Here is a 14,522-nt window from a genome sequence, read left to right as displayed (position 1 = left end):
CATATATAAATACTAGGAATTAACACGCTTTTTAATACATTTTTAAATATTATTTTTAATTGATTAAAATTCATTTAAAATCATAAAAGTCCCTTGATGATTTTCTCACACATTATTATATAAATTTTCATTCTACTTATAAAAAAATATATTAAAAAGAATGTATTAAAATATATGCTGCTAAAACTTCTAAATAACATAACATATTGATCGAGAGAATGTTTTACTTAACATTTTATTGGGCTTAGAAACTCATTCTTATAATAACATCCTTGTTTTTAAATGAATTTTACTAGTTAAAATACTTATAATTATCAATGTAATCTATGCTTAATATTAAATTATTAGAATTTTACACAACTTTACACAATTTATTGAATTAAGGATACATAAGCATTCGTGTCTATTTTATTAAACTTTCAAAATTCATAATCTTAAGAAAGTGGGTTGAATTTTTTTAACACACCTTCTCACATTCAACATTATTAGGTTTAGTACGTAGATAAATAGAGAGTGACTCCTTTTTAATAATGTAAGATAGACAAAACTTGAATTTTTTTAAATACACACTCTCACGTTCAATATTATTAAACTTGATGCATGTATTAATAGTGGATAACTCTTTTAAAATATATTTAAATAATTTTGATATTATCTTAGAATGTGAGTCATAAAACTTAATTTAACACTATAAAATTAATTTATAAGATGAAAATTGTTCTCCATTTATATATTTTTAATTATTTTATTTTTAATCAATATAAAATTTGAGGTTTTTTTTTTTTGGATTTACAGAAATGGAATATTGTATAAGTATGTTGGTAGATTATAATTAAATCAAAGATATAAAAATTGAAAATTATTCCACACGTGTTAATTGTTTGAATCGGTCTTAGTTGCTGAAGCAGTAATAAGATAGTTGATGGTATCTTGCTTTAGTTAATTAGGCATACCCAAAAGAAATGTCTTAATTAAAGCAGCGTCACAGTTCTTAATTTCTTGGTATCTTGGATTGGTATCGGGCAACTTCCCCTCGCCACTTGGGTTCCTCGGGGACACGATAACTACAAAGCCGATAAGGATATTGATTTAAGTTTTGAGTTATTTAAGGTTTCAAATTTTCATGTTAAAAAATATTTATTATTGTAGTATCCCAGATAAATTTTGAGATGATTTTGTCAAGAGGTGTCAAGTGTGGTAACTATTACTCAAGCTCTTTAACCTTCTAGACTTAGGATCGGAGAGCAAGTATACCATTCCAGATAAATTTCGAGATGATTTTGTTGAGAGACCTTAGTCGAGATCTTTGGTCGAACATGTTGAAGATTGAGCCGAGAGGAGATACCAAAAGGATCGAAAGTAGGCTGGTTTTTTAATGCAAACTACCTCCTTAACTCTATTAGAATAAATTTATTATAGAAAATTGTATTTGGAATAAAATCTTATCTTTAATAGCCAAATATTACAATATTAAAATCATCTTAAAAAATATGATATTTTTGAGATCCATTAAATTCACGAATAAGTAATTATAAAATCTCAAACTCTAGATCTAATAAGAGAACAAATTACATTCTTGAATACTTTGACTTTGATGACTCGCTTCGAATAAATCTTATACGTCCTCCAGAACGGAATAATTATGAATATGAATTATAAAGTAATAAATTTTAATAGGATAATTATTTGTTATTAAAACAACGTGTGTAAATGTTATGTAAATCATTTAAGTACGATCTTATCATTTATTTTTTAAAAAACAAGAAAAATATAATTTTGTGTCTATTTTAGACTATATATATATCTCATGCATGCAAGAAGTACTCGTGTACGAATTTTTGGTACTTTTACCTTTATAATATATATCTATCTTTGCCGATAAAAAAAAATTGCAAGAAGTACTCACCTATGCAAATAAAAAACAACGTCGTTGTTTTTTTTTTTTTTTGACTAAATTATATTTCTATTCTCATATAATTTTAAACTAAAAAGTGACTTCATGATAATTATAACTCATAACTATCCAGGTAAACTTCATTATTCAAACTACTAAAGCATCTATTATTTTGAAGTAAAACTTTTTAACACTACAATATATAATATTATTACATAAGTTAATTGCATTTAAAAGTTTTATTTATAGTTAAATATAATTTTAAATTATTAATAATAAATTTATTCAATAAAAATAATAATTTCTTAGTAAATTAAATATATAATCTATTATTTAATATACTTTTATATAAAATAAACACAATATAGAATAAAAATTATTCAAATCAAGTTTACGTATACCAACGCTTTCTTCAACGTGCACTAAGGTTGATGATGTTAATGTCTTAGATTTGATTAACTACTTTGTTAATTTGTGACATAAATTGGAAAAGTTAATTAACACACTCCTATCATAGACTGAATTTTGTGTTTACACTTGAAAGTTAATGCAAGAGGCAGCCTCACATAAAATGATTACAGAACTCGTTGAGAGTATTACGCCATTGTCAAGTTGTTTGTCATTGGTCAATGATAGAATGATAGAATCGTTAACAAAGTAATTTTCATTGACTAATGTATACAATTTTCAACGCATCATACATGCAATTGCAATGCAATATGGGTCATCATGGTGGAAGAATAAAACGGAAAGAGGATTAATTGCGCAGGTAAACTGCATCCATTTAAAAAAGTTTTCACTATTACTGTCAGCGAATTTTAATTTTTATAATTTTTTTATTTATCTTTAATTACTTTTTAAATTTTGAAATAATTGTTTTTAGTATTGAAAAATGAACAAATTTTTATTTTTATTTCTATAAAATATTTTGATCTTTATTTCTCTAAAATTAATGTAAACTCTCTAATTTTTGTATCTAACATTAATTTTAAAGTAGATTAATAATATTTATTTTAAGAATTTATAATTCTTTTGTAAAGTGCCACATATTGTATAATATCATAGACAACCGTAGATCTAGGATCGATGGTTATTTTATCTTTTGATAAACACATAAGTAATTAACAAAGATCACAAAATAATAGAAACTAAAATAGTAATTACAAATTTTAAAGAAATAAAAAATAAAATTTTCTTTTAAAGAGAATAAAAAAAAGCAAAATAAATAATTTTTTTTATAGAGAATAAAATCAAAACTTAATAATTTAACAGAGAATAAAACATATTTAAATGAAATACAAATTTAAAATATCCAATTTTATTATATTTTAATTTAATGATTATGATATGAAAAGTTTGTAAAATAATTATTAATGATAATGATAGGAAAAGTTTGTAAAACAAATTTATTTTAGTGGTTTGGATTTTGTGTAATTCTACAAATTTAGTACCAATGAACTTTTCTCTCTCACTCTCTCATGCTTTCGTGTGAGAGTTAGTAATATTTAAAGATCTTCCATCCTCTTCAAGGATATGTCCTCAACAAAAAAATAAATAAATTAAGAAACCAAAAAAAAAATAGTTGCTAAATTGTCTATTTTAGTGGCTATTACAAATTTACAATCAACGATTGAATTAGCGACCAGTACAATTTGTCATTTAAAACCTTTTTGTTAATACTATCAACGGTCAGAATTTATCAACGATTTAATTAACAACTAGTAGAATTTGTCATTAAAAACCTATTTGTTAATGCTATCAAAGATCAGTATTTCATTCCTCACTATATGTAATAATTGAATATAAGTATCGTCAAGGTAAACTGTGTACTTCTCAAATTAGTTGTCTTGTTTAATGCAACCAATTTTTGTAACTAAAAAATTAATTTTAATTTTTTTTATTATATTTTATTGATCATATCATTTGGTCGTTAATTCAGTCGTCAAAATAGCAATGAATAAAATTTTGCTTGTTGATATATAACACCAACTACTAGGCTTTTAGCAGCAAAATTGCATTAATTTAGTCACCGGACTTAATAGCAATTAAAATGAAGAATTAAGCGACTAATTTTGTTGGTTGTTGAATACTTATTATATATATATATATAATGATATATATATATATATATATATATATATATATATATATATATATATTATCATTATATATATAATGATAAATATGTGTATTTGTATTTAAAATAAAATAAGTAATTTTCTATTTTTAATTTGATGTGTTTATGTAGTGTTTTTTCAAATTAAAAAACATTTTTAATAATATTATTTTTAGTTCTAAACAGAATGGCTCAATATGTAGAAATTCTTCTTGGGCTTGGTAGCATAATGTTGATTTTACTTTGCCAAACACAATTTATCTCTAGAAATTTGGCTCACAAGGCATCTCTCTTACTGTAGGGTTTCAAATCTTGAATCGCTCTTGTGACATGCTATTTTCTCCTTTTCTTTTCTAAGTAATGAGTGAGTCCCATATGAAAGTGTTTCATATTGCTTTTCTAAAATTTTATTTTATCTTGTTTCATTTTTTTATTTAGTTTTTCTGCTATAAGCACTTGTAAATATGCAACAATTCAAGAATTGGGAGATCTTGTTTATTCTTAATGTTAGGAAAACTTCCCCGTAACTTTGGTCACATTTAACATCTTGTGCACGTGAACATATAAAAAAGTTACCATGTTTTTAATTGATTAATTAATTAATTTGATTTTGTCCATAAAATTTATCACAAAATTAAAAGCATTAAACACATATAAACAATTATATTTTTATCTTTTGAAGAATATATATTTAAAAGTTATGTTTATCTAAAAATAATATTTATTGAAAAAAAATCATAAAAACGACGCACAAACCAATGAATGCCATTTCAGCTTTTCGTTTTAAGTGATGATTGGTTTGGTTCATGCTTTGGTCACATTAATGGCAGCAAATTCGTGTCTTTTCCTGGGAAAGAATTCGTAACAAATAACACATATTTAAATTATATTACTTAGATACTTTTAATTGGAAGCTAAATGATAATCACTTTCTTTCTCATATTCCGCCCTCCCATGAATTTTCTTTTACATAAAAGCAAGTACACTTTGATATTGGCTTCTGTTTCTTCTATATACAGAACTCTTATATATTTTTACCAAAATTAATAAATAAATTTAAATGTAATTATATGTTGTAGAATTTCTTCTCCATCCCAATTTCGATCAGCAAGCCAAAATACAGGTAAATTAATTTGGTTATATATGCATACCGTATATGATTGTTTTGTTTTGTTAAAAATACTATGAAGTATATATCTTTACAATTTTTATTTATTTTAATTGATTAATATATGGTATATATATATATATTTTTTTTACAGTAACAGCACATGTAAATATGTAATTAAAAAAAACGATGATACACAATTAAATACATATGACTCGTAATTCATTAACAATCATTAATTACCTAGCTGTAAGCCTGTAACCTTTTTTTTTCTTTCTACAGACTAGAAAGAAGAATTAGTAGTAACTATATAACCTTTTGATACAAAAATAATAATATAAGACACAACTAATAAACTGATTGACAAGTGCTCAATGAATGGCGATGGATAAGAAGGTTTGAGTGCTTGGTTGGATAAGTCAAATAAAATTTCTCAAATTTGAGACGTCTCATCTATTAAAAGGGTTTTTGCAATGCAATGTACAAGTGTCCGTAGCACGCCACGTGTGAGATGTGATACAAAAATCGTGCAGTGGAGAGTGGCTATGGTTAGACGCATATATTGGTTTTCTTAATTATGGGAATTGCTACCACCTTTTCTGTCCCACTTTAAGATAAAGCAAAAGCAAGCTAGCTAGGGGAAAGGAAGAAAGAAAGAAAAGAAAAGCAATAAAGAAAAGAGAGAAAACAAAGACAAAAGGTTCTCAAAACTCTATGATTATTCAAATTCTCTCAAAAACAGTACCAAGCAGTAGTAGTAGTGTTCCCCCTACTTAATCAAACCACAAGGGGTGGACCTCTCTCAAAGTATCTACAAAGCAAAGACCCTGTTTGGGCTTGGAATTGGAACAACAACATCAAAAAAAGAGAGTTAGAGCTTCTTTTTCTCTTTTGTAGCTAGATCGAGATCATAGAAATTAAGAAAGAAAAGGCATGAATAGAGGTGTCTTGCAAAGCTCACCGGTGCAACAAATGATGGCCGGAAACCCTAACAACTGGTGGAACATCAACACTCCTCCTCCTCCTCCTCCTCCTCAACCTCCTCAACCCTCTCCTCCTTTCTTCTCCACTCCCTCCAACTTTTTAACTCCTTATAACCCCACTTCTTCTCTTCCTCTTCCTTCTTGGCTTGACAACAATCAAGACCTACCCGAGTCATGGAGCCAGCTACTCATGTAATTATATACTCTCTCTTTCTCTCTCACACACCCCACATGATTGCATGACAAGACTTATATGTATATATGTTGATTTGATTGTTTTAAGGATCAAATATCTAACTTGTTTTTGTTTTTGGAAATATATAGGAGTGGGATATTGGTGCCTGAAGAAGAGAAAGGGAGCATGTGCCAGGTTGAGTCTAAGAAGTTGGAGAACTGGGAGGAACAAATGCTGAGTCAGGCTCCAAGTGCTTCTATTAAGCAAGAAAGTTCCGTGAACAGCTATGTGTATGGACATGGAAATGAAGAGTTTCAAGCAGCAAAGCCAACATGGTCTCAAATAGTGCCTTCTTCTTCTCCTAAATCCAGTGTAACAAGTTTCAGCAGCAGCATGTTGGATTTCTCTAACACAGATGCCAGGCCTCCTCCACCAGATCCATCCTCAGAGGTATAATAACAAATTACATATTAATTAATTAAGACAGAATCTACAATTTAATTCCTTATTTTTCTTTTTCTTTTCTGGGTTTTGGTTCCAGTTGATTACACATTTCGTGAAACTTTACTAAAACCAACAGACAATTGGAATTAACCTTTGAATATAGCCCCCGAAATGCTTTCTTATTGAAGAATATTTGCAAATTTTATTTTCCAATAATTATATCTATATATATATACGCCAAAGGCATGGGTCCTCGGTCCTCCAACTTTACTTTTTTTAAAATGGATACGTATGTATAACGGTTCTAATATTCTATCTTTATTATAGATCAAAAAATGGATTGCTTTGCTTCTTATCTTCTATTCTTTCTATATAAAACAAACTATATTTTCTTTTGGGTTTCTTCTTTCTTTGCATTATAGTTTTAACAAGATTTATTTTATTTTTATTTTTATCTCAAGTGCAATAGCAGTGCAGCTGGTGGGGCATTCAAGAAAGCTAGGGTTCAACCGACCACAACTCAGTCGACCTTCAAGGTATTTTCATCGATTGCAAACAATTAGACAGAAACTTCCAACGACGAACTCTTTTTCAGGCAAACCAACACACATAACCGCCCACAAACATCACATGTGTGTGGGTGGTCACTGTTGTTTTTCTTGATTGTCATGTTCCCACTCATTTTTTTTAATTATTAAATTTTTATAATTTATTTTAAATAAAGAATCAACATAAGCCAACATATTAAGCATGTGCCTATTGTCCATTTCAGGTTAGGAAGGAGAAGTTAGGTGACAGAATTACAGCCCTTCATCAACTCGTTTCCCCATTTGGAAAGGTATAAGCCTAGTATCAAATACCTTCATAGAAAAACCTAGAATAGTTTTTAAATCCATGCTCGTTAATTCCCTGGCTCCAAAATAGTAATGAAAAAAATCTTGAAGAAAACGATATATACTTTTTTCTTGTTTTTCATCTGCCCCATCCCCTCTTTCTTTAGCATATATTTTTTACACATTTTTTTAGAGAAAACAATATGGTCTTTGTTTAATATACTGTAGTGTGGTATTTTTTTAACTTTTGCAGACTGACACGGCGTCTGTCTTATTAGAAGCTATTGGGTATATCAGATTCCTTCAGAGTCAAATTGAGGTAATTAATGTTCATTCTCCTCTGTTGATTTTTTCAAACAACCACGAGGGTCAGTGAACAGTGATGCCACGTTAGCTTTTAAAATAAAGTCCATTATTTCACGTTGTTCTAATCTTCCCCACACACATATATATACACTTTAGTTTTTGAAGTTTTAAAAATATTCTCTTTGGATGCAGGCCCTTAGCTTACCATACTTGGGCAGTGGATCAGGAAACATGAGGCACCAACAATCTGTAAGAAATAATATCAACCCTTTTCTGGTTAGCACACATACATAAAGCCATTTCTCACTCCCCAAAGCAATGAGAAAAAGTTAAATTAATAATCACTCTTTCTCCCTTTCTTGCATGTGCGCCAGCATGTATGCTAATTAATGGGTAATTATGTTGTACTAATTGAGTGATGATTGTAATTGTTTAATGTTAGGTTCAAGGAGAGAAGAATTGTATATTCCCTGAAGACCCTGGTCAGGTATGCTTTTTCCTTGGATCCACTAACCACTTAAAGGGGTTTGGGGATTTTGCATTTGGAAAAGAAGCTCAGCCACCGGTTCAACTTGCATTCTATATTAAATGAAGAAAGTAGCTAGACAATTAAAGAGAAATGTCACCAGCTTTATTAGATATAATAATATATAATATCATTCTAATATGAGACTTCGATTAATTTACTGCATTTTATTAGTTATATATACAGTTTGAACACTTGTCAAATTAATCTAACTTGATTTTATTCAATTTCTGGTTATAGTTGGTGAATGAAAACTGTTTGAAGAGGAAAGCAGCTAGTGAGCAGGTAATTAATTAATTGTTCAGTAATTTTTTTGTTCTCTGATGATGATCAAACTAATTCAATGAATAATATCTTTTGATTTTAATTACTTGTCTTGTTTTTTGGTTGTTAATTTATTAGGATTCTCAAGAAGAACCAAAGAAGGACCTGAAGAGCAGAGGGTTGTGCCTTGTTCCAGTTTCATGCACACTGCAAGTTGGAAGTGAGAATGGAGCTGATTATTGGTCTCATGCTTTTGGTGGGGGATTTCGGTAGATTGGGTTATTAATTAATTAATTTTACTATTGGATTAGCATATATATTAAATATATGTGGCAGCATACAGAGAGGAAAATTCATGGAAATTGTATAACATCATTAGCAGTCAATCTGCACCAAAACCTAAGGCTGATTGCTCATGATGCTATACAAGATTCCTGAATAAAATGTGTGCTGCCAATGAAGTAGTATATATTTGCAAGTCCTTTGTTTAAGACTGATACTTTATTCATGGAAAATCAAGCTGTTATTTATTTTCACTAGCTTAATTAAGAGGTCTCGTACAATGTTAGACATATTAATGTATATATGCAATAATTATATGATCATTTTGAATGCTTTTTAGCAGTAAGTAATTAATTAAACAGGGGATCATATATACAATAACTAATGCATGCTTTTAAAATAAGTTTCTGCCCATTTGATACATTAAAAAAATAATTTAATAAACAAGAGTGTGATATAAATAAAAATATTAGACCTTTTGAAAGTCATTGACTAGCTCATTGCTGCGGTGAGCATAAACTTTATCTTGCCTTTTGTTGTTGCTGTTATGTTGAGCCAGTTGAGGCAGTGTATTAATGTACGTGGATGAATAGACATACACATACGTAAAAAATGTGGACACTTGGTATAGAAATACACCGACAGAGTCGAACACGCATGCGTTGCGGGGGTTTGTTTGTATACCCTTTCTTTCGTTGTATCAGTCACTGGCTGTACATATAGCAGAATATGTAGCCCTAGCTTGGCTAGGGCAAACCACGTGTTCTTGCATTCGTGTTTTTCAGCAACTCACTATAGCTTCCCAGATACTTTTATTCCATTTTAATAACTTTTATTTTCAAATAACAAATGAAAATTTTATGCTCATAAATATATTCTAATTAATTACAACCATTAGAGTTATTCTACTAGCGAAAGACCACAATAGTAAGTATAAATTCTATATTTTTTATATAAAAAAATTATATATTCTAGTTATATCCTTGATGTCTATTTGTTGGATACTATATAATAGATGGAGTTGATCGTGGCATTTTATGAGCTCCAAATTAAATATAAATATGGACATCTCTATATATAAATATTTTAAATATAAATATTTATAACATTATATATATATATATATATATATATATATATATATATATGAATTAATTAAAGTTTAATATATTATTTAATTTTTAACTTTTTATGAAAATTTTTAATTAGGTATACCTAAATGTAATTGGATCTTTTATATATATATATATATATATATATATATATATATATATATATTATTTTTTATTTTATTTTTTTTTATATTTTTATAATTTAGTCAAGGTTGGAGGTTTGTTTATTATCCATGAAATTTGATAGAATATTTTTTTTATATCGTTATATTAGGACAATTATATTATATTATTTCATATCACCATCCATGTGTATTAGATTTTAATCTCTACCCATTAAGATTTCTTACTATTTAATAATTCTTTTGATCAAAGATATTATAATAATTTTTATGGGTAGATTGACACTTGTTACACAAAGATGATAATATATAGAATAATAATTGATGTGACTATGCATATATAATATATATAAAAAAATTCTGTCATACTTCACGATTGGTAAACAAATTTCTAATCCTATAAATTATAAAAATATAAAAGTTGAAGGACTTTTTTTTTTTATTAGCCTAATTAAATATTCCAAAAAGTTTTAAGGTTAAAATGATGTATTAAACTTTTAATTATTAAAAATAACATATTTCATTACATTAATAAAAATCAATGCTAACAAATTTTAAAAAAAGTGTTTTATATTTTTCATTCAATTTGTTTTTGTATTATCATTTATTATAAAAGTGTTATATAAATAATTTTGAAGACCAACAATGATGTATCTCCAAATTAGAAGAACAATATTAAGATATTTTTTTTTTGAGAGAATACAACTAAAGTTGAAAAATTTTATAGGATCTAAAAATAGATTTTACCTTCAATGAATATAAGAAGAAAAAAAGCTAACAAAAAATACAAGACTTTACAATCATGTCATATTTTTATATTTTAATATAAAATAGTATTTTGATTTTTTTTTAACATGATATAAAATTATATAACAAAGTTATATAATTTTCTTAAAAAAAATTGGGCCTCTCTTATACACGAACCTTGGACAATTACACCTCTAAGCAACCCCAAGATCAGTCCTGATGACAGATCTCAATTAGATATTGTACCTGCCTGAGGGTACACTCGTAATCTTCAGGGGAATATGAGGACCGAACGAGAGCTTCAGGTGGATTCTTCGGAGGGGGAGGTACCTGCAAAAGATACTCCGACGCTTAAGTCAGTGTGAGCACGATTTTCTAGGGTAATAAATGAACAGTGACATACCTTGTTATGTGTGACCTATTTATAGCATCTGACATGGGCCTGAGCGTGATGGACCCTCTCAGATATTTACCAAATTAGGTAATACGGTACTAATTGGTCGTTAGGCTTTAATCATGTACTTACCTTTCTTAATTCTGATTACCGTTATGACTTGTTTAACCCTTCGGCAAGAGGCTGAGCCGACTATTCAATACTAGTCGGAACGGCAAATGACCGAACCGTCTAGTCCGTATACGGCAGCCTGTATACTTCCGGTATGATCTATGTCGGAACGGTACTTGACCGAGCCGACTCGATGAGTGATGATGGTCCATATTGGCATTAACCAGACTGATGTCGGTTCTCGGCCTCATGCCGAGCCGACGTTGATGATGATGCTTGTACGTGGCTATGCATGAGTGTCTGACGAAATGGCACGTGTTGACCCACGTGACCGATACGGTCTCTCCGGTACACAAGCCCCCTAGCCTTTGAGGAGCGAAGCGACGCGAAAGGTTAATGAAATAAAAACAGGATTTTTCAGTCGGTGTCTTGAAGAAGAAGCTAAGGGTTACAACTGATGGTGGGATATGAAGGGTTGTAACCGTTGGGCATTTGATGGCGTACGCGAGAAGTTATGGTGGGAAGCGAAGGGATATAACCGTTGGTCATTAATGACGCATGCAAAGTTGTGGCGGGAGGCGAAGGGTTGTGTCCGTTGGGCATTAATGACGCATGCGAAGAGTCGCGTATCCTGAACCGTTGGATCTAGATGATCCAACGGTATGCACGAGGGGGTGTCGTTTCAGGTGCTCATTAGAGACACCTATAAATAAGTGTAAGGAGGTGAAGGCTCTTTCGTGCAAATTCATTAGCTGCTCCGAGCCGAAGTTGTTTGGAAGCGTTTTGAGTATTATCAACGATAGGTCAAGCTCAACCATCAGGTACGTAATGGCTAATTTGGATGTTGTTAACATTGACTCTTCTGGGGACGAAGGGGAATCTAGGTTAAGGGCGACGCCGAACCAGGATGCACCATCGGCTTCGGCATCTAATGGGGACAATTCCGTGGAGTCGGCTTCTGGGTCCGGTCATTCTCAAAGTGGGAGTGATTCGGCATCAGCTGTAGGTTCCGATGAGCAACCTAGTCGGGGTGGAGAATCATCAAGAGTGTTCCCTCCCATATCAACTCCGGGATATTCATGGGTGCACGGTGAGATTGGTAGTGTATACTCTCGGTATACAAGTAAGAAATCTCTTGTGGATTTTGTATCGGCCGTGAAGTTTTTGGACTTTCCTGAAGATGAGGAGCCTTCTGCCATCTTCTTTCAACTGTGCCGAGGCGACGGGGTGTCAAATCCGGACTTTGTTTATTTGAGTCAGGGGACTTCTAAATACCCCTTTTTCTATGTGTATGATTATATGTTCCGGGATTTGAAGATATCTCTCCCGTTTGACAATTACTTCATGGGTATACTTCGGCTTTTGAATGTGGCGACGAGTCAACTTCACCCGAACACCTGGGCCGCTATGCAAGGGTTCAGGCATTTGTGTCTGGGTCTCGGTCTCTCTCCTACTCCACATCTATTTTTGCATTTCTATACTTCTCGGCCGACGAGGAAGGCCAAGTGGCTGTCTTTGATTCGCCACAGTGACTGTCTGCTACAACCTTTCACCACCTCCTACAAAAAATTTAAAGTGGGATTTATGAAGGTGATGATTCGGCCGGAACCAGGGAAAAAATATTTCTTTGACGCTGAGGGAAATCCACTATTTCCCTTCTACTGGACCCGGAAGCCGCGCAAGTATGACACGGTTTCCAAGTCACGCATGTCCCCAGAGGAGAGAGGAAGTCTTGATTTTTTAGACAAGTTGCCTCGGCCCTTACCATGCCGTCCTCTTGTCCGATTGTTTGATTCGGCCGATGTGGTCGAAGAATTAATCGGTATGGTATTTTTCCTACTTGTTTGAATTCAAGTGTTATCATTGATTTTGACTAATGATGTGCAGGTATAATGGCGGCTCATGATGATTTGGATATCCGCAACTTGCTTCGGAACCAACTAGCATCGAATACCGTGAATAGGCCTGCGCCCGCCGCGCGCGTGAATCAACCAGCTGGTCAAGGTAGCGGGGTCGGACCCACGTCTCGGCCGAAGAAGACCACCCGGCCCCAACCTAAAAAAAGAAGGCCTGACTCTAGGGCCGAGGAGGAGAGTCGCCGGGCGAAACAGCGCCGAGTGGCCAGCCCCCCTGTTCCCGAAAGCTTGTCGGCACCAAGTTTCTTGGCTGGCAATGTTAACGCTTAGGATTTCCTGAGTCAAGACCTGACCTCCGAGGTAGGCCAGGGGCTGCTGAGCCGAATGAGTTCGGCGCAGAAATGGAGCTTTTTTTGTGAGTTCCAAGTGCGCGCTGTGGCCATGGCACAGAGTATTGTCATGCAGCCGAACGGTGAGGCTGACGAGTTGCGCAAACAGCTAGCTGAGCAGGAGAAGTCTCTTCAAGAGACACTGGCTGCTTTTACCGACGCCCAGACGGCTAGTAGCAAGTACCAGGCCGAGATTGATCGCCGAGGAAGAACCGCTGATGACTTGGCCCTAAAGGTACAGCGTCTCGAACTTGCTCTGAAGGGCGAGACTGATAAGGTGACAGCTCTGAGCAAGGAGCTGGATGCTGAAAAGACTGCCTTTGGTGCTTAGTCAGCATCAGGCCGGTTTTGCTCAAGCTGCTCGGCAGGCTTGCTACTTCGGCGACTTTCCTCCTGACTTCCACCTGGACATGACAAAAGATTTTTTCCAAGGGAAGTTGGTGGATATGACCTCCATTCCACCTGATCAGGAAGTCGACGAGGAGGCTCCGGCTCGGCCAGCTGGGCCGAACGAAGGGGAGACTCTGAACGAGGAGGCTGCGCCTGAGGATGGTCCAGTTCAGGGGGAGCCAGAAGTAGTGTCTTAAATGTTTTTTGTATTATGGGGCCGATAGCGCCTATTGATAATGTACCCTTCTTTTTTTTTTTTTAATGAAATTTCTCCGTTCTTTATGTTATATACTGGCGTAAACTCTTGTGGTGATTAACAACTTAATTTGCGTGAGCCGTCTCCTTGGCCGAGAGATATCTCGGGAGGGAAGACTTGAATAATTTAATTAAAGCCACATCCTTGGCCGAGAGATATCTCGGGAGGGAAGACGAATAATTTAATTAAAGCCGCATCCTTGGCCGAGAGATAT

The 14,522-nt window shown here is 32.6% G+C and overlaps 1 protein-coding gene across 2 annotated transcripts; it reads left to right on the top strand.

The window, feature by feature from the left end:
* Positions 1 to 5,715: 5,715 nt before the first annotated feature.
* Positions 5,716 to 9,261, top strand: LOC109803523 (transcription factor bHLH68). Of its 2 annotated transcripts, none has more exons than XM_020365136.3 (9): positions 5,716 to 6,293; positions 6,426 to 6,726; positions 7,182 to 7,256; positions 7,493 to 7,558; positions 7,807 to 7,872; positions 8,052 to 8,135; positions 8,302 to 8,346; positions 8,626 to 8,670; positions 8,788 to 9,261. In XM_020365136.3, exons 1-9 carry the CDS (start codon positions 6,052 to 6,054, stop codon positions 8,920 to 8,922), a joined length of 1,059 nt encoding a protein of 352 aa, XP_020220725.1. In that variant the 5' UTR covers positions 5,716 to 6,051; the 3' UTR covers positions 8,923 to 9,261. The 2 variants fall into 2 exon arrangements, with proteins under 2 accessions (XP_020220725.1, XP_020220726.1); XM_020365137.3 differs by having other exon boundaries at positions 5,718 to 6,293; positions 8,052 to 8,108.
* Positions 9,262 to 14,522: the final 5,261 nt, after the last annotated feature.

Source organism: Cajanus cajan, chromosome 2 (assembly GCF_000230855.2).
Source record: "Cajanus cajan strain Asha chromosome 2, NIPB_CcT2T_4, whole genome shotgun sequence".
Taxonomy (NCBI): Eukaryota; Viridiplantae; Streptophyta; class Magnoliopsida; order Fabales; family Fabaceae; genus Cajanus; species Cajanus cajan.
The sequence above is the reverse complement of the archived record's forward strand: the minus strand, read 5'-3'. Positions and strand labels throughout refer to the sequence as shown.

Coding starts and splice junctions, on each gene's coding strand:
- LOC109803523 (XM_020365136.3), top strand. CDS start 6,052: ATGAATAGAGGTGTCTTGCAAAGCTCACCGGTGCAACAAATGATGGCC. Junction 6,727..7,181: donor CACCAGATCCATCCTCAGAG/GTATAATAACAA, acceptor TTTTATCTCAAG/TGCAATAGCAGTGCAGCTGG. Junction 8,136..8,301: donor ATAATATCAACCCTTTTCTG/GTTAGCACACAT, acceptor GTTTAATGTTAG/GTTCAAGGAGAGAAGAATTG.